The sequence below is a fragment of the Wolffia australiana genome, chromosome 5, assembly GCF_029677425.1.
Source record: "Wolffia australiana isolate 7733 chromosome 5, ASM2967742v1".
Classification (NCBI taxonomy): Eukaryota; Viridiplantae; Streptophyta; class Magnoliopsida; order Alismatales; family Araceae; genus Wolffia; species Wolffia australiana.
In genome coordinates, this window is record NC_135839.1 from 735242 (window position 1) to 759986 (window position 24745).

General features: G+C 41.8%; 1 protein-coding gene across 1 annotated transcript in view; it reads right to left on the reverse strand.

The window, feature by feature from the left end:
• LOC144702942 (vacuolar protein sorting-associated protein 35B-like) overlaps window positions 1-23023 on the reverse strand; it is a 35075-nt gene extending 12052 nt beyond the window's left edge. The window contains exons 1-14 of the mRNA XM_078574969.1: window positions 22786-23023; window positions 21888-21984; window positions 21626-21749; window positions 18648-18833; window positions 15798-15885; window positions 15574-15630; window positions 15384-15473; window positions 15192-15314; window positions 14441-14515; window positions 14247-14306; window positions 13309-13425; window positions 6229-6468; window positions 6097-6162; window positions 2237-2326 (exon numbers count right to left, since the gene is read on the reverse strand). Coding sequence (XP_078431095.1) covers window positions 2237-2326; window positions 6097-6162; window positions 6229-6468; window positions 13309-13425; window positions 14247-14306; window positions 14441-14515; window positions 15192-15314; window positions 15384-15473; window positions 15574-15630; window positions 15798-15885; window positions 18648-18833; window positions 21626-21749; window positions 21888-21984; window positions 22786-22881 — 1509 coding nt within the window. The 5' untranslated portion in view covers window positions 22882-23023. The remainder of the gene's footprint in view (window positions 1-2236; window positions 2327-6096; window positions 6163-6228; window positions 6469-13308; window positions 13426-14246; window positions 14307-14440; window positions 14516-15191; window positions 15315-15383; window positions 15474-15573; window positions 15631-15797; window positions 15886-18647; window positions 18834-21625; window positions 21750-21887; window positions 21985-22785) is intronic.
• Window positions 23024-24745: the final 1722 nt, after the last annotated feature.

Genomic DNA, 24745 nt, shown 5'->3' on the forward strand with positions numbered 1-24745 from the left:
CTCACTGCCATTCACTTGATTAATCGTCGTCCTTCTCGGGTTCTTTCTCAAAGTACCCCGTTGGCATCCTGTTGAGACCCACTGATACTCGTAATGAAAACTCCAAAACGCTGTCCTCAACAAAGTTCGAACACAGAACAATTGGGAAAAGGTGGAAAGGATAGAGGGAAAACAGAAAGGAACGGAGTGGAGCACGCTCACTCCCCTTGTCGGCAGGAGGCTCGGTTGCTGGGTTTAAGGTCGCTGTAGGAACAAGAAGGAGAGGAGTTAGGGTCAGGGTAAAAGGGTGAGAGAGAGAGAGAGGAGGGGACTCACGATAGGATTTTCTCTATCTCTCCCAGCTCCATGGTCTCCTTTCTTAAATAGAGGGTCGGTTGGGAGCCAAAACGTCCCCCGGGGAAGTCGAAGCGTCCCCCGGGGAAGTTGAAACATTAGAGGGCCTTTTTGACTTCTGTCTCTGGTAAAACCCCGGGGAAGTCAAAGCATCCCCCCGGGGAAGTTGAAAGGTCAGGGGGCCTTTTCAACTTCCGTCTCTGGTAAACCCTTAGCGGGGTCTTAACACATCCCTTCAGCATTTCTTTCCTTCGGTTAAATTACACACGCACCTCAAACCTCAAATATTTGGATGTGTCTGTTATGTCTCTCTTCATCCTCCTCATCGTGATAAACTTGAAGCCAAAGCCATCAGCTGTGTCTTCGTGGGGTATTCATCCCGTCAAAAGGGGTACAAGTGTTACCATCCGTCTACTCATCGGTTCTATGTGAGTAAGGATGTTACATTTGACGAGCCTACTCCCTTCGACACAATGTTTCCCGCATCTTCTCCTCCCATCGACCCTTTGGACATGTCTCTTGACTTCCTTGTTCCGCTGTCCCCTTCCGTTTGTGTCTCTCCTCCTTCCATACCACTGGCCCCTCCTCTATCTCCTCTCCCCTCTTCGCCAGATCCTCTTCTTCCTGCTCCGGATCCTTCTCTTCCGTCTTCCCTTGCCTCTCGACGGTTTACCAGTCCCACTTACGTTCGACGTGCCCGTCTCCTCTCTAATGCACCGCCTTCCAGTGAACCCAACCCTTCTCTTCTTCCTGCCCAACTGGCTTCCTCTTCACCCTCTCCTTACCCCTTAGCCAATTACCTCTCTTCTCATCGTCTTTCACCTTCTTATCATGCCTTCCTCACTAGCCTTGACTCCATTGCTCTCCCAAAAACCGTCGCCGAAGCTCTTTCACATCCTCAGTGGCATCATGCCATGGAAGATGAACTTTCCGCTCTGGCTAAGAACCACACTTGGGATCTTGTTCCCTTACCTCTGGTAAACGTGTGGTTGGTTGTCGTTGGGTGTATACCGTCAAATACAAATCAGATGGCTCTCTAGAACCCTATAAAGCTTGTCTGGTCGCCAAAGGATACACCCAGCAATTTGGTGTTGACTATCAAGACACATTTGCTCCTGTTGCTAAGATGAACACTGTTCGTATTCTCATCAGTCTAAGATGAACCCATTACAGGCCATATAAAAGAAAGACATCTATGATGAGGAAAAATCTTTGGGACCTGAGGGCTGTGGATTGAATATCGATCCCAGCCAGGTAAAGTCTTTACAAGCAATTTTTTAGCAAAAAAAAACATAAATCAAAAACAATGATGCTCCCTGGCAAATAGTTACAAACTCATAAAAACATTCCAAAAAATGATATTAACAGACCACATCAGTCAAAATGATGTGAACTAATTTGAACCCCTCGACCTCTAAAATACTTTATTTAGTGAGGCAAATCATGTCACGTCAAATAAGAGTAGAAGATAAAAGCTTTTACTGACATTGAACTAGGGCTCTTCAAGATCAATTGTCACAGTTGATAGGAGAAACCATTTATTGGTGAGATGATATAACAGCCAAAATAAAGTGATTTAATTGTTAACAATATTGTTTCAATGGAAAAAGCATTACCCAATTTTTATGTCATATCGTAGCAAGGCCAAATTATTACGTCTAAATTTCACAAACCATCAAAATATTATCATTTTCCTAGGGCTCGGGTAGATCACCGATTTTGGGTGATCTTCCCTCCTTTTCTTCGAGAAAACCATTTTCCTGACGCTAAATTTTCAGACAGGAGGGCCCTGTAAATTCCACACACAAAAGATTACGAACAAGTGTATCTACATGAATACATGTCCGCCCAAGGCTTCTCACTTAGGTGCTAAAAAGTACAAAACAAAAGTAGAGACTTCTACCTGTAACATCTCGTCTGTGTCATCACTGTGTAGCATATGAATTAGACGAGCAACAGAGTTTTGTTCCTCCTTGAAGTCCTCCTCGTCAAGCTACAAATAAAAATTCAGGGAAGATTCAAGACTAGCATACACCCATCTGTTTAAGAATAATCTATTAGGAAAATTTTTAAGTTCTTTGTAGATTATTCTTACTGAACAACGAAATTCAAAAACCAATGCTACATATGGAATGGAAGAACTTGTTAAACCCTCATTAGATCCAGGGGAAGTAAAAAGATTTAAAACTGATATCACTTATAGCTGTAATCGGAGGCCACACATTGTTCAAGACAAATGTAGCTGTTGAACATAAATATAGTAGTTTTTTTTATATGTTCATCACAAGATATGTAATACAAACTATTCTGTTTTTATGTTGTAGAAACAAAAACAACTATACATCTATCTGTTTTAGAAAGACCCACATAGAAATTCTAATAATTTTCACTGAGCCAGGGAGGTTTCATAGGGAATTGTTAAGAGTCATAGGTTTTGTTTCCTTGTAGCTGATTTTGTCTTTTTTAAAAAATGATTTAAGGCGGACACCCGACAAAGTGGTAACCACCCATCTTTGTAGCTGACTGTATTTTTTCAACTTGATGTATTCAGGGTTATATCCTTTTCAATGTTATTGTTAAATTTATCCATGAATACTGAAGAGAGAATACCATCCAAAAAATGTGATGAGCCCGAATGTTTAATAACATATATGGACGTGAAATACATGACAGGCCAGAGTGCTTCTCTTTCTATCTTTCACTCTCCCCAAAACGATTATGAAATAAAACCCTCCACTTCATGTAAGATAGTGTCCATCACAAAAGCCCCCCCCCTCCCCCCCTTTAAAGAGAACCTTGTTGCTCTGCAACCATATCGCCCATAACTCCACGAGGAGCCCATCCACCCGGGAGAGAGTCTTTGAGGTCAATATCATCCAAGAGACCAAACAATGAAGAACAAATGAGAGCTAGCTTCCTTGCCCTGGCACACATGGGTCACTCTGCCAATGTGTCTAAAAGAAAGAGTTTCAGGAGGACTCTTGCCATAACTCACCTCCTGAAGAGAAGCCATCCAAAAATCCACACTTTTTATGGAATCTTCAATTTCATAAAAGCCTCCATGTAAGAATGACTGACTCATCTTCCACTGGCCCTCTCAGATATTCTTGTTACTTCCCTAACTGAAAAAGATAGGACTCTCCGCAACCAACCGTCTCATATCTTGTTTACATGCTTCAAGTGTAATATACACAGCAACATGCTCAGCAATTTATCCACCCTCTGGTCACAACCATCCATACACCAAGCCTGGGATCCTTTGACCACCTACCCTATCAAGCATCCCTTAAGCAGAGTGTTGCCTGGCTCTGCCTCCCCAACACTGCTGGCCTCCCCAACCATTCTTCCAAGGATCCCAGATTTGCCGTCTCCTGCTCATGATCCTTGCTTTCCTTTACCATTCTTTCTTCTTGTCAATGCTCCTGTCATCTACATCTCTGGCAAATCATTTCATGTTTGATGTCTCCGATCATTTTGTGTGTAATGTCTTCTCAATAAACATCTGAAACATCTGCTCTCCCCCTCTGTAGTCAACTGTCTCTTCCCCATGGGCATTTTGTGCTGCCCTGGCTCGACGAGGTCCCCCCATCACCCAGCCCTCATCATTACCCACAGCCTCACGCCAATGTGTTTCACCTCTAGGCCACTAGCCCCCTCTGATGGCCCCTTGGTGACGATGGCCTATGGCTGCTTCATGCCCCTGCCTAACTTCTCATTGTCCAATGTCGGTTCACGTACTCATTGGGAACAGGTGAGTTAGTCCAATACCTGTATGATACTCCTATCATCTATTGGCTTTGCCTGCCTGCTGCCTCCCACCGGCAGTGTTATGCGTACTAACCCTCCAGCTACTGTACCCTCCTGTGTTTCGTCTTTTGTGTGTGCATACATCTCATCTCCATTGAGGTGCTCATTGTTTTTCCAATGCGTCCGACCTCCACTGCTCTCTGTTGTCGCCTCTTGGCTCAACCCCCAGAACCCAGGTGGGGCCCCAAGGCTTTTCGCTGCTCACCTCTGCAGATAATGGCCAGAGGCAACCTCCCAGACCTATCATTTCAAGATGGCCTCCTCTCCTACCTATTTCTCTCCTGTTATAATCAAATTGGCTTCTGTCACCAAAATATTACCTACCGCCTCTAAACCTGTCTTGCTGAACCTGGATGTGTCGTTGCTCTTGCTCTGCCGAAGGACCACCTTGACTTCCCTCTTCCTCTGCACTGTCTAGCTGTATGTCTCTGAATTGGATGCCGGCTCGAGTTTTCCATCAACTCCAGCTGTATTTCTGACCTACACAGTCAACCTCTGTCGCCTCTGACTGTCCCCTTCAACCACCTCCTTGCGGACCCCTGCTGTTGACTGTCCCCTTCTCCCCTTCGCTGTGTGGACCACTGGGATCGCTGTTGACGTTACTAACTCTTGCCTCAACCTCCACCGCCGGCGGTCCCTACCGCCACTGCTTCCGACTGCCGCAGCTTCGACTCTTCCCCTGTTGCCTCTTCACCACCACCAACTGTGGGGAGCTATTAGATCTATTATGGTCAATCTTCTCCGCTACCACTCTGCTGTTGACTCTTCTGCGGGCAGCCTTGCAGCTCCACATCTGCTCATCCCCACTGTCTCGATCCAATGTCTTTCCTCTTTGCAGTCAATGTCTCTTAACTCCATTATCAATAAGGTTAATGAATGATAATAAATCTCCTTTGCAGATCACACGGAATCGAGTACACCATGGTAGAGGCAAACATGTTGAAATAGACTGACATTTAATCAAAGAAATATTGGAATGTTCAATACTTAACATGACCAATGTAAGGAATGAAGCCCTGAGAGGACAGTTTGCTCCTCCGGAATGTGCAACACTCACAAAATGAGTTCATAGCTTAAAGCTTCACAGGCTTGTAGGCAAACTGGTAATGAAGAACATCCATTCCCAGAGTAATATGTTTGAAGAGTCAAAGGTTTTGTTTCATTGTAACAGATTTATGGTTAAGTCCTTTTTCTTGTAACAGTTCAAATTTAAGACCGTTATACTACATATCGGTCAGGATCTAGAACTTGTTTTACGACACAATAATATAGCTTAAATCAGGGAACCGGTGCTCCCAATTCAAGGCATCGGATTTTACTTCATCTTCTCCTCTTCTCAAATCATCTATGAGAATATTATGCATTCAACCAGGCCTCTGTTGTTGCTGTGTCTTTGCTGGCCTTTGCAGAGTCTTGGTTGCTCAAGGTGCTGTTCACAATCTCTCAACTTGCAAATAGAATAGGAAGAGAACTTGATAAAACCTTGGTAGATCAGGTAATAAGGGTCCGAGGAGGAAAAGAGATTCAAAACAAGGATACACCTAAATGATTTAGAATGATCTACAAGTGTTGGATATATGGACTAAATAAGGATATGAAGACAAGTATTAACAGGCCAAAAAGCAATCAGGAGGATATCGGGCCTTTAAGCCCATTATCCGATCTGGTTAGGTACCAGATCGGACCAGTAACAGCTAGTCAAACTAGCCGTTACAAAACTAGCCGTCAGGAGACTAGCCATTAGAAGGCTATTATAAATGTACCTGATGGACTTGTGTATTTTTTGATTTTTTTAAGAAGTTCAATAGTTTTTCTCTTGCTCTCCTCTGGTCCATTCTTCTCAAAGATCATCAGTCTAAATCGACATGGTAGGAAAATGCGAACTTCTTTTAATGAAGCAGGAAAGTAAAAAAGAAGTGATTTCTAGGGAATAGAACGAGTAGAACTGGGTAAAACCTCATCAGATATACTCCCATCTGTGTCCCGTATAAGCCCCTTTATCAACTCGAACAATGCTTCAACCTAAAGAAAGGCAGTTTATTAAAATTGACAAAAATATCAAAAAAGCTGATAAAGAGAATTTTCTACTTTGTCAGATGTCGATATACAGGTGTTGTTCTTCATGATACTTTGAATAACAACGACTGCCATGATCTTGTTTGTTTCATTATCAAGGTGATCCATCATGCGGGGATAGTTTGGAAGTTTCAGGGCTGTAACAATGTCATTATATTTCTCCAGAGGAGCGCTTAAGAGAGCAACAATTTGCTTCGTAGCTTTGCTGTCCTCCAGTTTTGCTTTACCAGAAAGTTTTTTGACACATGCACCCTTCAAATACAGAGATGAAAATCATCAGTTCAACAAAGGACCAAACCTTTTTTCTCTATATGTGATATGAAATAATTTGACATAAACCATTGATGAGTAGATATTGATATGTTCCTTAATCGACAGCATATCAAATCTAAATGACAGATATAACCCATCGATCTGATCTATTAATAAAATTAGATCAGGCTGAGTCTATATAGGATGTGATTTACTCTTACATAGATAGTTAATTTAATTTTTTATGAATAATAAAGAGACGAATCAACATGCATTGTAACTTTTGTAGCTGGATTTGCAGGAATTGAAAAATAGGGAAGAGAATCATTAAATAAAATATCAGACTGTTTCCACCATCGACCCGTAACAGGCGTCCCAGTTCCAACCCTCTATTTTAATCACTCAAATCAGACCATAATATTGTGTAGCAAAAGATATTCAGTGAATAGGATTTTCTCATTTTCTGAGTAATAAGGCAACTATCGCATAACATTCTAGGTTATAATGCGTAGGGATTTCCCTACATGTTGTAGGGATTTAAGTGCTAATGTTTTTTGTGCTTATGGGATTCAGGCTTTTAAAAGTTTACCGTTTATGGATCTCAAATTTCTGTTTCTTAGGCTGAAAACAAGAAAAACACAATACTTAATGATAAAACAAAGAGACTACAAGTGTTCTTATAGTTAGCCCTAATGGGCTAATTAGAAATAGGGCCCTTAATGGGCTAAGAAGGGAAGGAATAGAAAAGAAGAGTAAATAATGTCAACACTCCCCCTCAAGCTGGAGCGTGGATGTTTTCCACACCCAGCTTGACACAGAGCTCCTCAAACCTAGGGGCATGAAGCCCTTTGGTGAAGATGTCTGCAAGCTGATCAGCTGACGGAACATATGGCGTACAGAAATTTCCCGACTCAAGCTTCTCTTTAATAAAATGGCGATCAATCTCAATGTGCTTCGTGCGATCATGCTGGACGGGATCATGAGCAATAATGATAGCCGATTTGTTGTCACAGAACAGTTGAACAGGGGAAGGAACCGGACACTGCAGCTCACGAAGGAGCTTGGTAATCCAAAGTGCTTCACAAAGACCATGCGCAAGGGCACGAAACTTAGCTTCAGCACTGGATCAGGATACCACCTTCTGTTTCTTACTCCTCCAAGTAATAAGGTTACCTCCCAAGAAGGTACAATACCCGGAGGTAGACCGGTGATCAACCACAGACCCTGCATAATCTGCATCGGTGTAGACTTCTAGGCGAAGACCACTGTGACGACGGAACAACAGTCCATGGCCGATCGTGCCCTTCAGAAAACGAAGAAGGCGATGGGCAGCATGAAGATGGCTCATTCGAGGATTTTGCATAAACTGACTAAGAACACCCACAGAATATGCAATGTCGGGACGTGTGTGGGTGAGATAAATCAATTTTCCCACAAGTCTTCGATACTGCCCAGGCTCAGCAAGATCTTCATTCTCATCAGCACCAAGTCGATGATTTGCATCAATCGGCGTCGAAATGGGCTTGGAGTCCTCCTTTCCAAGCTCACAAAGAAGGTCCACCGTATATTTCCGCTGACAGATGAAAATCCCACTCGAAGAATAAGCCACCTCAATACCAAGAAAATACCGTAACGGGCCAAGATGACGAATAGCAAACTCCGAAGATAGATAAGTAGCCAGCTGAGCAATGGTCTCCGTATCATCACCCGTGATAATAATGTCACCCACGTATACAAGGAGAATGGCAACTCCCCCTGACGTGGAATGACGGTAGAAGAGGGTGTGATCTCCATTACACTGGCGATATCTGCGGTGCTTCATGGCCATGGTGAAACGGCCAAACCAAGCACGAGGAGATTGCTTCAAGCCATACAACACTTTCTTCAGGCGACACACAACGGAACTCGGTGTAGACGGGACTAAGGAGGCATACCCAGGAGGTAAGGCCATATAGATCTCCTCAGTCAAGTCACCATGAAGAAAAGCGTTCTTGACGTCATACTGCTGCAATGTCCAGCCACGGTCTGCAGCCAACGCCAAGAGGATCCGGACAGTATTCATTTTGGCTACAGGAGCAAACGTTTCCTGATAATCAATGCCATACTGCTGTGTGAACCCCTGCGCCACAACACGTGCCTTGTGCTGTTCAATAGAGCCATCGGAATTTTGCTTTACAGCATAAACCCAACGGCTGCCAACTAAGTGCTTGCCCGGTGGTAGAGGAACCAGATCCCATGTATCATTCAGAGCAAGTGCTTGGAGCTCCTCCTCCATAGCCCAACGCCAATGAGAGAGCGATAGGGCAACGTCCACCGTCTTCGGAAGTGAGATAGAGTCAAGGGAGGTAAGAAGAGCATGGTAGGATGTGGAGAGGCGATGAGATGATATAGAAGCTGCTAATGGATATAATGGTGACCGGTGAGGACAGGACACCAGGGCTAATGAAGAATTGTCTGGAGGATTGTTTGAGGAGGATGAGGGGACTGTGGAAGTGGAAGTAACACGAGGTTTTCGACGAGCGAGGGTGAGACCATACCGTTTTTCTGGAGGACAGCGGCGGATAGGTAAAGGAACACCAGAGGGAGGAATAGATGAATCCGATGGAGTAGCTTCGGGATGAGTCAATGGAGCAAGAGATGAATCCTCGGTAAGGACAGGTGGAGAATCCAAGGAAGGAACAGGAGGATCTGAGACTGGTGTTGGCAGAGGAACGGAGGATGAGATATCCTTGGGGAGAGGACGTGATGACGCTTCGGGGAAAGCCGGCGGAGAAGGAATAGACGCTGGTGGAGACGTAGATGATGGAGGGAGAATAAGGAATTCAAGAGGATCTGGTTGCGGAGGTAAAGAGGATGAGATTGGAGAAGAGGAAGGATAATAAGGGGTGGATTCATCAAAGGTGGCATCCTTTGTAACGATAAATCGACGAGAGGACGATGATAACACCGATAGCCCTTTTGGGTGGGAGAATAGCCGACGAATATGCATTGAAGAGCACGAGGGTCAAGCTTGTCACGGCCAAGATGATGGTTAGGTACAAAGCAAACACACCCAAAAACACGCGGAGAAGATTGGTTCGGAGAGAAAGGTTTGGGAAGAAATGCTGGAGACGATCAATAGGAGTAGAAAAATCAAGGACACGAGATGGAAGGCGGTTGAGGAGATGAATGGCGGTAAGAACGGCTTCGCCCCAAAAATACTTCGGCACATGCATGTGAAACAAGAGGCTCCGAGTCGTATCAAAAATGTGACGAAACTTTCTTTCAGCAACACCATTCTGCTGGGGTGTGTATGGACAAGTGGTTTCATGGATAATGCCTTTTTGTTGAAAGAAATTGGTTAACGTGGAGTTGACATAATCTCTGGCATTGTCGGAGCGGAAGCGACGAATGGAGGTAGAGAATTGGGTTTGAATGAGATAATAGAACTGGGGAATAACGAGAGATATATCTGATTTACTCTTTAACAGATAGGCCCACGTGAAACGAGTAGCGTCATCAATGAAAATACATAACCACCGAGCGCCGGAAGTGCTATGAACAGGGGCTGGGCCCCACACGTCGGTGTGAATAAGGGAAAAAGGGTTCGTCGAATGAGAAGAGCAAATAGGATACGCAGTACGATGATGTTTAGAAACTCGACATGCGTCACACACAAAGCGGTCAACAGCATGACCTTGAAATAGTTTTCGAAATAAATGATAAAGGGTATCAAAAGACGGGTGGCCGAGACGTCGATGGAGAAGCCACAAACGCTCATGAGATGCCGACAAGGAAACAGCAGCCGCAGCAACAGCAAGAGAGGACGAAGAAAATCAAACAAGGTAGAGGCCATCATGCTCCTCAGCAATGGAAATCTTCTTCCCCGATACCTTATCACGATAAAAACAGGTAGTAGGAGTGAAGGTAAGATCCTGGTTTAGATCACGGACAAGGCTGGATAAAGAAAGAAGATGATGAGCAAGACGAGGAACATGGAGAACTTTTGAAAGATGTATAGAAGAGGAAAGAGCAACATGACCAATGCCGGCAACAGTAAGAAGATCACCGGAGGCAGTTTTCACTTTGGAAGAGCCAGAAACTGGTTTATAGGTCACAAAAGCTCGTGGATTAGGTGTCATGTGAGCAGTGGCACCGGAATCAAGAAGCCAAGTGGAGGATGAAGTAGGATTCCCAGAATTGGATGGAGGTGTAGGAAGAACGGTGGACATACCTGCGTGGGCTAAGGAGCAAGAGCCCACGACTGGGGGGTCAAGCAATCGCCGGAGACGTTCCATTTCCTCAGGAGTGAAGCTGGCAGGCGAAGCATTTGTTGGAAGAAGACCATGCGGCATAGGCACTTGACCGACAGACGGTGCGACAGTAGCAAGATTACTTTGTTGCATGCGTTTCTGTTGAAGCTTAAAGCAAGTCTCCTTGGAGTGACCGCGCTTCTTGCAGTAGTTGCAGAAAAGCGAAGGATCAACCTTAGGAGAATCCTCTGTCCGAGTGGAGGCCCCACGAGGCAAAGCACCAGTCGACGTAGTCATCATCGGAGGACGAGTGGAGGCTGACGACTGTACGACCAAAGCCGAAGCCGGCATCTGAGTCTGCTGGAAACGAGCTTCTTCAATCCGAGCACTATGAAGCGAGTCCTTGAACGTAAGTTCCTTCTCCCGGTGAATAAGTTGAGCCTGTAGAGATTCATACTCCGGGTTAAGCCCCATAAGGAACTGAAAAACCCGAAGTTGAAGAGTGTACTTTCGATCCACCGAGTGAGGGTCTGGAGGCATGTAGTGATCGATCTCATTCCAGAGAGAAATGAGTTCCGTGCTGTACTCCATGACAGATCTGTCCCCTTGACGCAAATTGACGGCCCGATGTACTAGCTAATTTAGTGTGGCAATATTATGCTTCTTGGAGTGACTGTCAAGGGCCGCTTCCCACACAGCCCGGGCAGACTCGAGAGACAGAAATTCACCCTTGATGTTGGGTGAAATGCTGTCTAAGAGCCAGCGGTGAACCACCCCTTCAACATCAAGCCAGTCGTAATACTTGGGATCTGTTCTAGGCGGTCCGTCTTCCAGCAAATGGCGCATCAGGCGACCCTTAAGGGTGATCTGAACATACTGGCGCCATTGGAGCAAGTTGAAGCCAGTGAACATTCCATCCGGAGGCATCTTAGGCAAGGAGAAAGGTCCAGGCAAAGTGGACCAATTTCCTGGCTCAAGAGAAGACTCTGGTGTCGGAGGCGATCGATCAAGACTGGATGGAGAAGATCCCGGCGTCACCTCAGGGGCCTGGGTTTCTGGACGAACACCAGCCTCAGGATTCTCCATAGACATCGTGAATTCACTCAAATAGAGAATCCAAAGACGGCCTTCACAACGACGACTTCTGCACACAGACAGGATAATCGCACAGACAGGAAAACTGTCTGCAGAGGATCTGCCTCACGAAGAAGAAACACCCGGCGCACAGAGTTCTTCGCACACAGGGTCTGCCGCACGAAGGAGATACACCAAGCGCACAGAGTTCTTCGCACACAGAGACAGCCACGCGAAGAGATTGCCGCGCGAAGAAGTTGCCGCGTGAAGAATCTGCCGCGTGAAGGATCTGTCGCATGAAGGTGAATGTCCGCGCAGAAGGAGGCTCTGCGAAGAAGTCTCGGACGGCAGAATCGGCCGCGCGTGCAGAAGACTCTGCACACAGAAGTGCAGTGCGAAGAAGAGCCTTCGTGTGACGCAGGAGGCTGGAGAAACACCGCCGTGAAGAGCCACGACCAATCCGAGATTAGGGATAGGGATTAGGGTTATGCTCTGATACCATGAAAACAAGAAAAACACAATACTTAATGATAAAACAAAGAGACTACAAGAGTTCTTATAGTTAGCCCTAATGGGCTAATTAGAGATAGGGCCCTTAATGGGCTAAGAAGGGAAGGAATAGAAAAGAAGAGTAAATAATGTCAACATAGGCTTTTCGGGTTCATTGGATAGGATTTAGAGTTTCTAGTTTAGTGTTTAGGTATTTCAGGATTTTAGGATATAGGGTTTTAGGGATTTAGGTCAAACTAGAAGAAGTGCAAAAAGTGATAGGGGCTCAAATTCTCAACAGCGCTACCGATCATTCATTACATTCTTTAATAATTTCAAAACAAAGAATGTGATACGAGTCTTCCGCGCACTTGTATGGATCCGCGCACGAGAAACAATTAGCAACGATGGTCGACATTATAAATAAGAAGAGGGATGAAGCAGAGAAAAAGGGACTGATAACAGACTTTCTTGGAGAGGAGCTCCAGGACATTCCTATGCTTCTGTTTGGCTGGCTTAGGATATCTGGTCCCTCGTATCAATCTTTTCAGCACTGTATTCTTCATTCAAGAACTCTATTCCAGAGTACATTGATTCGAGTTGTTACCATTTGGAGTAATATCTTGAAGTCATAGTTCAAGATTCATTCCATCTCTTCTCACATCCTTCAGGAGCGTATCAGAATGCTAGAATAAGTTGTTTCAAAACAACATAGAATAAGTACTTCAACAATGTATATGGGATCATGTTCAAATCTCCCAACTTTATTCATCTCAGAATCGCTAATAAACCTTAATAATGGAACAACGTAGCCTTAATCCAGTTCTTTAGATAAAAGACGTGGCATAATCTATGGCAATCCATAAGTATCAACGAGTTTAGGTCATAAATTGCTAAAATAAAGTATAAAGCATTTAATATCCTCTAAACGTGCATGAAATGAACTACAACCTTCAGCACAACACACCAAATGTCTTTAGTGGCATTAATATTTACCACAGTTGCAGAATAAATACAAAACTTCATGATACCAAATTCCCCTTACCAACACTTGATCCACATAGTCGAGCCTATCGGAGTGAACACGGAGAGTAAATGTGAGGAGAGAGACATATAAAGTTATGGCCCCAACAGCAGGCATGTCTGCTTGCGCCTCAATGACCTGTAAGATGTCAGAGGCAAATATTGGCGTCATGACTTAAAAATATCCAGACTCATCTGCCTACTTAGGCTGATTAAACCATCAATAGTCAATCACAAGTGTGGTTAGCTTTAAATACAGATCGGAGAAAATGAATCTTCAGAATGGAAAACCACTCAATCTATTCACCAAAACTCCACAAAAATAAGGGAATCATTAAACTTGAAATTCTGGGAATCAGGTAAATATTTTGGCATCATTAAACTTGAAATTCTTTTACTCTGACAGGAATGTAAAGAAATGTTTGACGGATAAGTCAAAAAATTAAAAGGATCTTTAAGGAAGTATGAGTATATTGATTACAGGATAGGATACCCATTACCCAAAAATCTTGTGGATATTGAAAAGATTATCCAACAGAATTCCTGATCACTAAAATGAGAAAAGGGAAAAATTTTAAGGCTCACTGATACCCATAGACAATCTTTTCATTGTATAAAATTGTTCAAGAATCAGTTATTTTTCCCACCCAAGGTTCAGTAATTGACCGACCCCTGTTGACTGGGTCTTCTGTCATCGGTCCTTCCCAGGAGTCTATCATCTTATCACTATTTTTAAACATAACTTCATACTTACCTGAAAGGCTTGGCATTCTGCCTCATCGAGAGCAGAAACCGGTTCATAGTTCATAAAGTTTGTTTATTGTCTATAACTTTAAAAAGTGAATAAAAGAAAATATGAGAGGTTTGAAATTTAGTAACAACAGTGCGAACGAAAGATGAACTTGTCACTTTATGTCTATATATCAGACAAAGTCATTAAGATAAAACTAAAATAACTACCTTCCCTATTGTGGTGCTCAACTTGGAAAAAGCTTCTACTTGCAAGAATTCTGGCAAAACCTGTAATTTCCACAGTTAAAAAACCCACCATTAATTATGTTTTCAGATCTTAATTTTCTATGACAACATTAGAAAAAGAGAATGAACTACAATCTCCATCAAATTTGATTGCTAGATATTAGAAAAAGACTTACTTCAGCACTTGAGGCAGCATAATTCGAAAGCCTATCCATAAGGCAAGAAAGGACTGTCTTGATGTCAACTGTTGGCTATTAAGAGAAAAGAAGCAAAATTAAATACTGTGCATGGTCAAACAGGCAAGCGCAGACACCCCCTTTCACACCACCGGTATTTCTAGAATAATAAGGTTAATGAACCAACACATAGGACTAGATTAAGAAATCACCCATGATATCTCGAGTTTCTTCTCGTAGTTTAAACACATAAAAAACACATAGATGATTCTGGCACTGCTATACAGGGCGCCATTGAGTCCAGCAGCTCTTGGCACTGCTATACAGGGTGACAGAAATATTGAGAGGATAGTAATATCCTGGACATGGAGATTTCTTTTCAACCAAATGATATCCCCATCAGGAAAAGATCTTGAAAGGTAGAAAAAGAGAGAGAAAGAAGGAAGTTACGGGCCTCAATCAGAGCCTGACCCCATCCCTTCTGGGAGGATCTACCGGTCAGTGCCACCACAACAACTTGTTGGCCCTCCTTAGAGGGGGGCGGTACCCATTTAATAGCAAAAGACTTAAAACACCCTTGATAGGGTTTGGGAATTCTTTCCTGTAAATTTTTTGAGAATTGACCAACTATCTGGATTGTAATACATAGTGTCCCACAATGCCCTTTTTTATTACATCACTATACATATCAATAATGAAAGAAATAAAAAAAGCATCCCCAACATACACTTAGACAGAACCAAATGGCTACCTGCAGTTGGGGGCAAGCAGACAACAATGTTTCAAGCGTCTGTAGATGGTACTCATCGGGGAATACTTGGATTATACAATCCATTAAATAATATTGGGCTAAATCATCTTTACAGTTGACAACCTGTTGAACAAGCTCAATCCATTAATTCATCCGGCCGTTCATAATAATCCAGAAGAAGAAAATCCCTACCTGCTCCAAGATCCTAGGTAGAACAGTTTCTTTGTACAAACCCAAATCCACAGATTCTAACTGACTAAGAACATGTAGATTCTTGCCAACCTGAGACAGAAATTTTTAAAAAAAGTCCTCAGAAAAATGTGGAATTCCTGTAAGTTTTATTAAGCAAAGAGAGATGATTTTCGTAATGCGAAGAGAGTACCAGATCTCGGAGTTCATTCCTTTCCTTTTCCCTTTTTTCTTTATCCCGGGGATGTCCCTGTGGATGGCAAAGCCGTAATGGATAAAAATCAAACCATTACATAATTCAACAAATAAATCAAGTATCTTTCAGGAAAACCAGTGGTAATCATAATCAACATAATTCTCTTAACTTTCTAAATACAATCATAATCAAGAATAATAATCTGGATGCAAATAATAAACCTGATATTGCATCCTAACCCATAACTTGTTCATTTCTGTGAAGTTTTGGAGAACGAAATCCACAGCATCAAGCACACTGTCTGCATCCCTACAACATTGAATATGTTTTGGAATTAATAATGTGATAAATAGAACATGCAGTCACTTCATGAAATATCAATATCTCAAATAAAAAAACTCGTGGAATATAATGTTGCAAGAAAAGAGGTGAATGATGCTGTGCAGCCCCTAGCATTGGCACCAGGTAATCACATAAAGAACTCCAATAATCTCATTTTTTTAACTTTTGTCACAGCAAGATTGAGACCCTATTATTCCTATCTGTCAGCTGAAGAAGACTTTTCACCTTTCATCTCTGTTTTTTACTGTACATCTTGTACTAGTCTTTTTTCTATAATGAACCATGTGTAGGAGCCATATTATAGGGCACAATAAGAGCAACATATATCGCGGCCCAAATAGTACACCTACAAAATTATTGTAGGGTACTTTTTCAAAATGGTACATTTTGTTAGTCTTGCTTCGCCAAGTAGGTTTTGCAGGTGGTGCCGTCATAAGTACACCTGATTTTTCTTTTGAAGAAAGATACAAGAGATTGCACAAAATCGGTGACCTTCCAATTGTATATATAAATATGAATGTTAAGTAAATAAATCGCCAAGATAATCCCCGATATTTTCAACACTTCCACCCAGATCACGCCGAGATTACTTCAATTCTACCCTTTCCTACTTTGACTCTCACAACATTGTTCATGAAACATCTTCCGCCTACATTAATCAGCAGAACAGCGAAGCTGAATGCAAATGCTGGCGTGTCTTTCATTCTGCGCGGAGCTCTCTTCTTCACTGCAGTTCATTTGATTAACAATTTCCCCTCTCACGTCCTTTCTCCTCGTACTCTCTTGGCAGTCCTCAATCATTCCTACCCCTCACTTATTTGGGTCTGTCTGCTATGTCACCCTCTATCTTCATCATGATAAACTTGACGCTAAAGTGGTCTGTATAATGAGGCATTGCAATTCTGGCAAGGGCTTAGATAGACCTTTTCATGAGTACGAGGATTCTTTTCTGCCAAGCTAGGCAATTGGGCGACGTTTCAATACTGGAGGGATGCATGGTCGGCACGAGGCAGCTTGAATGAAACTTTTCCTCGTCTGTATGCGCTCGCACAAAATCAAAATTCCCATGTTCCGGACTGTGAGGTTGGAGCGTGGATCCTGATCATACAGGGTGCCTTATCCGACCAACGGGTGCCTCAACTCATGGTCATGCAACAATCCCTAATCCACTCAAGACCGAATGATGGAGAGCGGGATGATTGGTTATGGGCAAATGGCCCCGTCTCGGTCCAAAAGGCCTACGCAAGGATCCGGGAAAGGCAAGAGGAAGACAGGTCACTTATCTGGGCATGCAGATTCATATGACGACAAAGAGTCCCACTGAAAGTGAGGATCTTTGGTTGGCTGCTAGCACAAAGAAGACTAATGACAAGAGTCTTTCACAAAAGGCTATATCCAAACACATTGTCACAATATGCTCTTATGGGGAACAAGACTGCAATCATCTCTTCTTTGAGTGCTCATTTGCTCACACAATTTGGACCAGCACAAGAGACTTTCTAAGACTCAATCCAAAACTGCAGAGGCAGAAGAAATGAAGGAGGTGACCGTGTGGGCCATCTAGTTGCATCGAAACAAGGTGCTGTTCAGGGGAAGAACGTCTTCTACAGATGGAGCCATACACGAAGCCGAGGGATTAAAGGCGAAATGGCTTCAACGGGCGACAGGCGGAGAGGGGAGGTTTGAATATGATTGGAATTATGGTGAAGGGACTCTAAGGTCCTAATGGGGGGGGGTTCACTGATTCATCGGGTGTTCAACCCTTTTATATTTAAAAAAAAAATCATTTTTCCTTGACATGCATGCCCTTTGAAATAAATTTAGCCCTCAATGTTGGAGGGCAGTCAAGAAGTAATTGAAAATTTGAAGCCTGGTTTCTTGTCTTCTCCCCCTCCTTCAGTTGTATCTTCTTCCCTTGTCCATGGCAGACGCTTGTCTTTCTTTTAGATTGAAAATTCTCTGTTATTCCTTCCTCTCTCTCTATCTCTGCAGGAACCACTACACCCCCGTCGTAAGATTCATACACACAAGGATTGTACCTTCATCACGTGCAAAAATGTTTGCCCTAAACAAGTTTCCATTCTCCGACTTGGTTGATATGTTCAACTGAAATTGATCACAATACAAGTCCATGAATGAATGAAGAAAAATAAACATGGGCTCTAAACGCCAGAAACTTTAACGTCCATTACTATGACATAAATTTAAAGACAAGGATCCAATCCCGATTAGGGGTCCTATGGGATGTACTTTGACTGGTTGATAAACGAGTCACCTGATCCCTGAATAAGAACCGAACGAGGGACAGGAAGTCTCATGATTGGACGGGTGTAAGAGTGGACGTCACTACAAGAAAGAGAAAGAGAGAGAGAGCATGCACGAGAGAGAGAGAGAGAGACACCAACAACAGAGTGGACGTCACAGGGAAAATGGTCAAGCAGGTTGGATACTGCTTGAGAGAACACTTTTAACAAAGATTCACACTGCCCACCTAAAGGGAGGTTCCAAGTATTTAAAATGGAAACAATAGGGAAGAGAGAAAAGTACAATAATACCACAAATGAGTGTTGGGGTTTGTATCCACAGCAAAAAGCAAAATCTCAAATGCCACGCGTCACAAAATTTTAGGATAAATGAAACGGGGAAAATAAGAATAAAACAAAATTTAGAGAGTTAGGAATTCTCTGGGAAGGCAAGTCTGCACATGCATAATTGTAGAGAGAACATACCCTTCGTATTCAGAACTGATGTCCGGCAACTTATCCCTGCTAATTTGAGAAAGATAGCTCCTCAGAAAAAGCCCAGAAATGGGGTTTTGTATACCGCGTGACATTTCCACAAGGTCTTTAAGCACATCCTTTGCTGGAGCTTCTTTGGATGTAATGTACACTGATCCAACGGTGCACAACAGGTACCTGGAAATCCAAACATGACAATCTTTAGACATGGTCAGACTCAGATTTAAGGAAACTTCATTTCATATTAAAAATACTTAATAAACTGTCAGCTGATACTGATTTGTTTCATTGTATTTTATTATAATATAATTTAATCAAAAAATATTTTTTGAAGAAAATTTTATAAAAAAATAATTAATCATGTTAGATAAAATTAAACCACCGAAATTTCAAAATATAGAAATTATCTCCAGGAAGAAGAAATTATTCTGGCCAAAGAAAATCCATATTAGAGTAGCATACTATAGCCATGTCTATTTGATTACCAAGCACCAGAGAAAGAAACAAAACATTTTTGTGTATTAGAGATAAGAGAAATATGATAGGATCCTGCAGGGGAACCCTAACCAGAGAGAGATCGAGAGGGGGAAGGAAGGAAGATGTTTTGAGTCTTTCACAAACCTACACAAGGTTAAATAAGTGCCAATCAAGTTAAGCAACACATGTGCTTTCCTCTACTATATAAGGAGGGAAGAACTTAGATATGGCCATTCGAAATCTTGGAAGACGGGTTGCCAGTGACAGGCTGGAGTGCGGAGCATCTGGATCCAGATTGGTGACAGGGCCGATCCAGCTTCTTGATGGGTTCTTTTCCTAATCTCTCTTATCCTCTGCTGGTAGAAGAAAGTTTTTATGTTTTTTTGCCGTTTTATCACTGTACCCAAAACTCTTTGTGTTTGCGTTTATGTCCTCACAGCATTTGACCTAACAGCTTTCTCAAGTAATAAAGTAAATTAGTTTTGGTGTTTTTTCCCATTTTCCTCTCCTTGGACTGCTATGCCATAACAAGCGCTTCTGCATCTCTATTGTGGACAACTCCTGTGCTCAACTTGGCTTGAGTACCCATCAACCTTCAGATGGGCCCTGGCTCACTCTTCTGGCCTCTTTATGATGAGTCTTTCAAAGGACCTTATCAAAATGTTATCTTTCATCCTGATTCTCATAATTGTACATGCAAAATATAAAAGATAATTAACAATATTTGTGTTCAAAGCTCCACAAAATTAGCAGAGCTCTACAAGTACTACAGCTGTTACGGAGTTCTTGGCCATGCAACAAGCTCTGAATCAGAACCGTCCACGACCTGGAGAACAAGATGAATGGATTTGGACCACTGCTATATTTTCTGGATGAAGGGCCTACGCGAGGATCCATGAGGGAATTGAGGAAGAACAGTCAACTATCAGAGCATGTCAAGCCATTGGTGCCTAAAGGTTTTGCTGAAGCTAATGCGAAAAAGACTGGTGACTTGCGTCATTAGCAAAAGGATGTACCCAGCATCAGCATGCATTTTATGCACAAGAAACAATGATGACTGCAACCATCTATTTTTTGAGTGCCCCTTCACCCGTACGATCTGGGCCACCCAAGCACAATTGTCATTGAATGTGACATTAGAGGAGGGGCTAGGAGGAGGGAAGATGGGGGCTGAGCGTTGACAGTGCTCTGGACAATTTTGCTTCACCAAAATGAGGTGGTATTTAGGCGGCGGACTGCTTCTACAGACAGCTCACACACAAAGTCAAGGACCTCATGGCGTCATGGTTTCCTATGAGCGGTACATACATAGGGGAGGGGAGGATCATGTATAGGTAGAGCTTTAGGGGTATACATGATTACTTTGAGTGGTTACTGCTTTGTCAGGTGACCACCCTCCTTCAATCATCTTTCAAAAGAAAAACTACTACAGGTTTTTTTAAAGGATCTTCAACCACTTCAACCTCTTATTTATAGACGATAATCCCCACCTATTTGTTTCCTCCCACGTCGCCTGATGTGGCATGTGTGAGATGATTCCTCTTCTTCCTTTCCGCCAAGTAGGACTTAGGGAGACCAGTATAAGAACTTTATTCTGTGGGTACCTTATCTCTACGAGATAAAGATTCTAACAGGAAAACTATGAGCACAAACCATCCAGGAGGCTGGGGCCCAAACAAATGATGCCAATCTCTTCGTTTACCTATTAGGCAAAATATTTTTATTCATGCATAGTTTATGTGTCATATACCATTCGTAGCTACGTCAAAAAAAAAGATAGCATCAATACTTGATTCTTTGAGTCTTCGCGCGGAATATGAAGCTAATGGTATTCAGGGAGATGACAGCAAACGATTGGACAAAAAAAGGAAATAAGAACAGAGAAGTAACTAAGCAGCCTTCATTCAAACATAAGTTTCAGGTAAAGGAACACTTCTTTAATCTCTCTATTTTTTCGAAGAATCCATCTCTTTAAATTTTCTTTTTTAATTATCTTAAAGTTTGAAAAAAAGCATTTTTGATTGCCATGGAATAAAGCAATAACCAGCAAACACAGAGAAATTCTTTGACAACACGATATTTCATCATTGGTTCTTGAAAGAGCGATGATATATTAACCTATTATCAAAGCTATATGTTGTTTACACATCTAGTTAGAAGAAAATTTATATTCGTTTGGGGTCGCCCTCTAGTTAGTTTAAATTAGGGACGCCAGTAAGAAATCAAAATAGATCAAGAAAGAAAATAATTAATTGGATTCCAGAAATTCAATTTTCAAATAATGTGAACACGAGAAATATCTGAACCCCTAGAGAAGAAATTTTTGAACATGATTTCGAAGTCGAATTCCTAAGAGGAAATGAATTTTATTTACTGATGAATGAGCAACTGTACTGTTTTGATCAACATGTTTCACGAATTTTATTCCCTCCGATCAAAATTGAACCGGAATTTCCATTCGGAAGAACAAGGGGGGAAATTTTCAATCTTACAGTCGAGGAAGAACATTCCCTGCATGTTGCACGAGCTCATAAAGATCAGTGACCGAGAAACCACGCCGAATCTCCTCCTTGAAATACATTTCCAGCATCCGCAGCTCATCGAAAGCCCTCATATCTACCAAAATTCAACTCAATAAGCACATCATCCGAGTCAATAACGGCGAGATAAAGCACGAAACGAGAAATTCCTAAAAATCCAATCTCTGACAAACAATGCAGGAAAGAAAATCATTCGAATGGAGGTTTCACTCACAGAGTTCGTAGTATTTGTGCGGGGAGAGCTTCGATGTCCGCAGCTCGGAGAGCATCTGCGCGGAGTACTTGAGCGCGTCCCTCAAATTGTTCGAGTCCTTTTCAAATTCCAGACAATTTAACAATCAAACATACAACAACAAACATAGCTAAAAGCATAGAAACAGAGACAGAGATCCATACTTCCAAATTCCAGATAATTTCAAAATCGAACATACAACATAGAACATCGATATTTGTACAGAAAGAGAGATAAAGAGAGATTCGTACTTCCAAATTCCAGATAATTTCAAAATCGAACATACAACATAGAACATCGATATATGTACAGAACGAGAGGCAGAGCGAGATCCGTATTTTCAAATCCCAGATAATTCCAGAATCGAACATTCAACATAGAACATCGATATACGTACAGAGAGAGAGATAGAGAGATCCGTACAATCGAATTCCAGATAATTTCAAAATCGAACATGCGACATAGAACATAGATATATGTACAGAAAAAGAGTGAGAAAGAGATCCTTACCTTCAAATTCCAGATAATTTCGGAATCGAACATGCAACATAGCACATCGACATATGTACAGAAACAAAGAGAGAAAGCGATCCTTACCTTCAAATTCTTGATAATTCCAAAATCGAACATACAACGCAGAACACCGATATACGTACAGAAAGAGAGGTAGAGAGATCCGTATTTTCAATTCCAGATAATTTAAAATTGAACACACAACACAGAACATCGATATACGTACAGAAACAGAGAGAGAAAGAGATCCTTACCTTCAAATTTAATATAATTTCAGAATCGAACACAGAACATAGAACATAGAACAAAGATCACAGATAAATAGGTATAGACAGAAAGCGAGAGAGAGGTGTAAAGAGATCCCTACCATGGCGCGGCGCATGTAGAATGCGTTCTGCTGCAGACCGCCGATTCCTTCGGCCAGCCATTTCTCCTCGTCCTCCTTCCCTACTTCTCCCTGCATTCTCGATCTCCCTCCTCTCCTGCTTCGATCTCCTCTTCTTCTTCTTCGATCTCCTCTTCTTCTTCTTCGATCGCTTCTTCTTCTTCTTCTTCCTCTTCTTCTTCTTCTTCTTCCTCTTCTTCTTGTTGTGTCCGTCAATGGCGTCATCCTTTGGACGGCCAAAGGATACCGAGTACAGTTTGTCGTCATCCTGATGACGACGGTGACATGTGTCCGTCATTCGATGCGTCCTGGATGACGAATCATAGTAGACTATCCATATCGTTAGAAATGATGACGATGACGACTTTTTCTCTCTCACAATCTGTCTGTCTCTCGCTATCTGTCTCTCTCTCTCTCTCTCTCTCTCTCTCTCTCTCTCTCCTCTCTTTCTTTCTCTATCTATCTATATATATCTCTCTCTATCTGTCTATCTCTACCTATCTCTCTTTATCTATCTATCTCTACCTATCTCTACCTATCTCTCTCTATCTCTACCTATCTCTCTCCATCTATCTATCTATCTATCTATCTCTACCTATATCTCTCTCTATCTATCTATCTCTACCTATATCTCTCTCTCTATCTATCTATCTATCTCTACCTATATCTCTCTCTCTATCTATCTCTATATCTATCTATCTCTACATCTCTATCTCTATCTATCTGTCTATATCTCTCTCTAACTTGTTATCTCTCTATATCTATATCTATGTCTCTCTACTTCTTTATCTTTCTCCATCTCTTTAACTCTCTTTATCTCTCTCTATCTCGTTATCTCTCTATATCTATCTCTCTCTACTTCTTTAACTCTATCTCTTTAACGTTCTATAGTTCTCTCTATCTCTTCAACGCTCTTAATCTCTATGTTTCTCATTATCTCTCTATATATATCTCTCTATCTATATCTATCTCTCTCTACTTCTTTATCTCTGTCTATCTCTTTAAATCTCTTAATCTATATATATCCACATATATATTTCTCTGTACTTCTTGATCTCTCTCCTGCTCTTTAACTCTCTTTATCTCTCTCTATCTCGTCATCTCTCGATATCTATCTCTCTCTATCTATATCTACCTCACTCTACTTCTTAATCTCTCTCTATCTCTTTGAATCTCTTTATCTCTATTTGTCTCTCTCTCTCTATATATCTATTTATCTCTACTTTTTTGTCTCTCTCTATTTCTTTAACTCTCTTTATCTCTCTGTATCTCATTATCTCTAGATATCTATCTCTCTCTAACTATATCTATGTCTTTCTACTTTGTTATCTCTATCTATCTACATATACATATATTTATTTCTATCTACTTCTTTATCTCTCTATATCTCATTATCTCCTATATCTCTCTCTATCTATATCTATTTCTCTCTACTTCGTTATCTATCTCTATCTCATTATCTCATTATCTACCTATATCTGTCTCTCTATCTATATCTATTTCTCTCTACTCTTCTATCTCTATCTATCTCTCTCTATATATATATCTATGTCTCTCTATTTCTTTATCTCTCTCTATCTCATTATCTCCCTATATCTATCTCTCTATACTTCTTTATCTCTCTCTCTATCTCTTTCTATCTCTATCAATCTCTCTATATCTCATTATCTCCCTACATCTATCTCTCTTTATCTATATCTATATCTATCTACTTCTTTTTCTCTCTCTATCTCTTTATCTCTATCTCTCTCTATCTATATCTATCTCTCTCTACTGCTTTATCTCTTTCTATCTCTTTAATTCTCTTTATCTCTATCTATATCTATCTCTCTCTACTTGTTTATCTTTCTATATCTCTTCATCTCTCTCTCTCTCTCTATCTCCATATATCTCTCTCTATCTTCCTATCTCTCTCTCTTAAGCATTAGTTTGTTGGTGATAG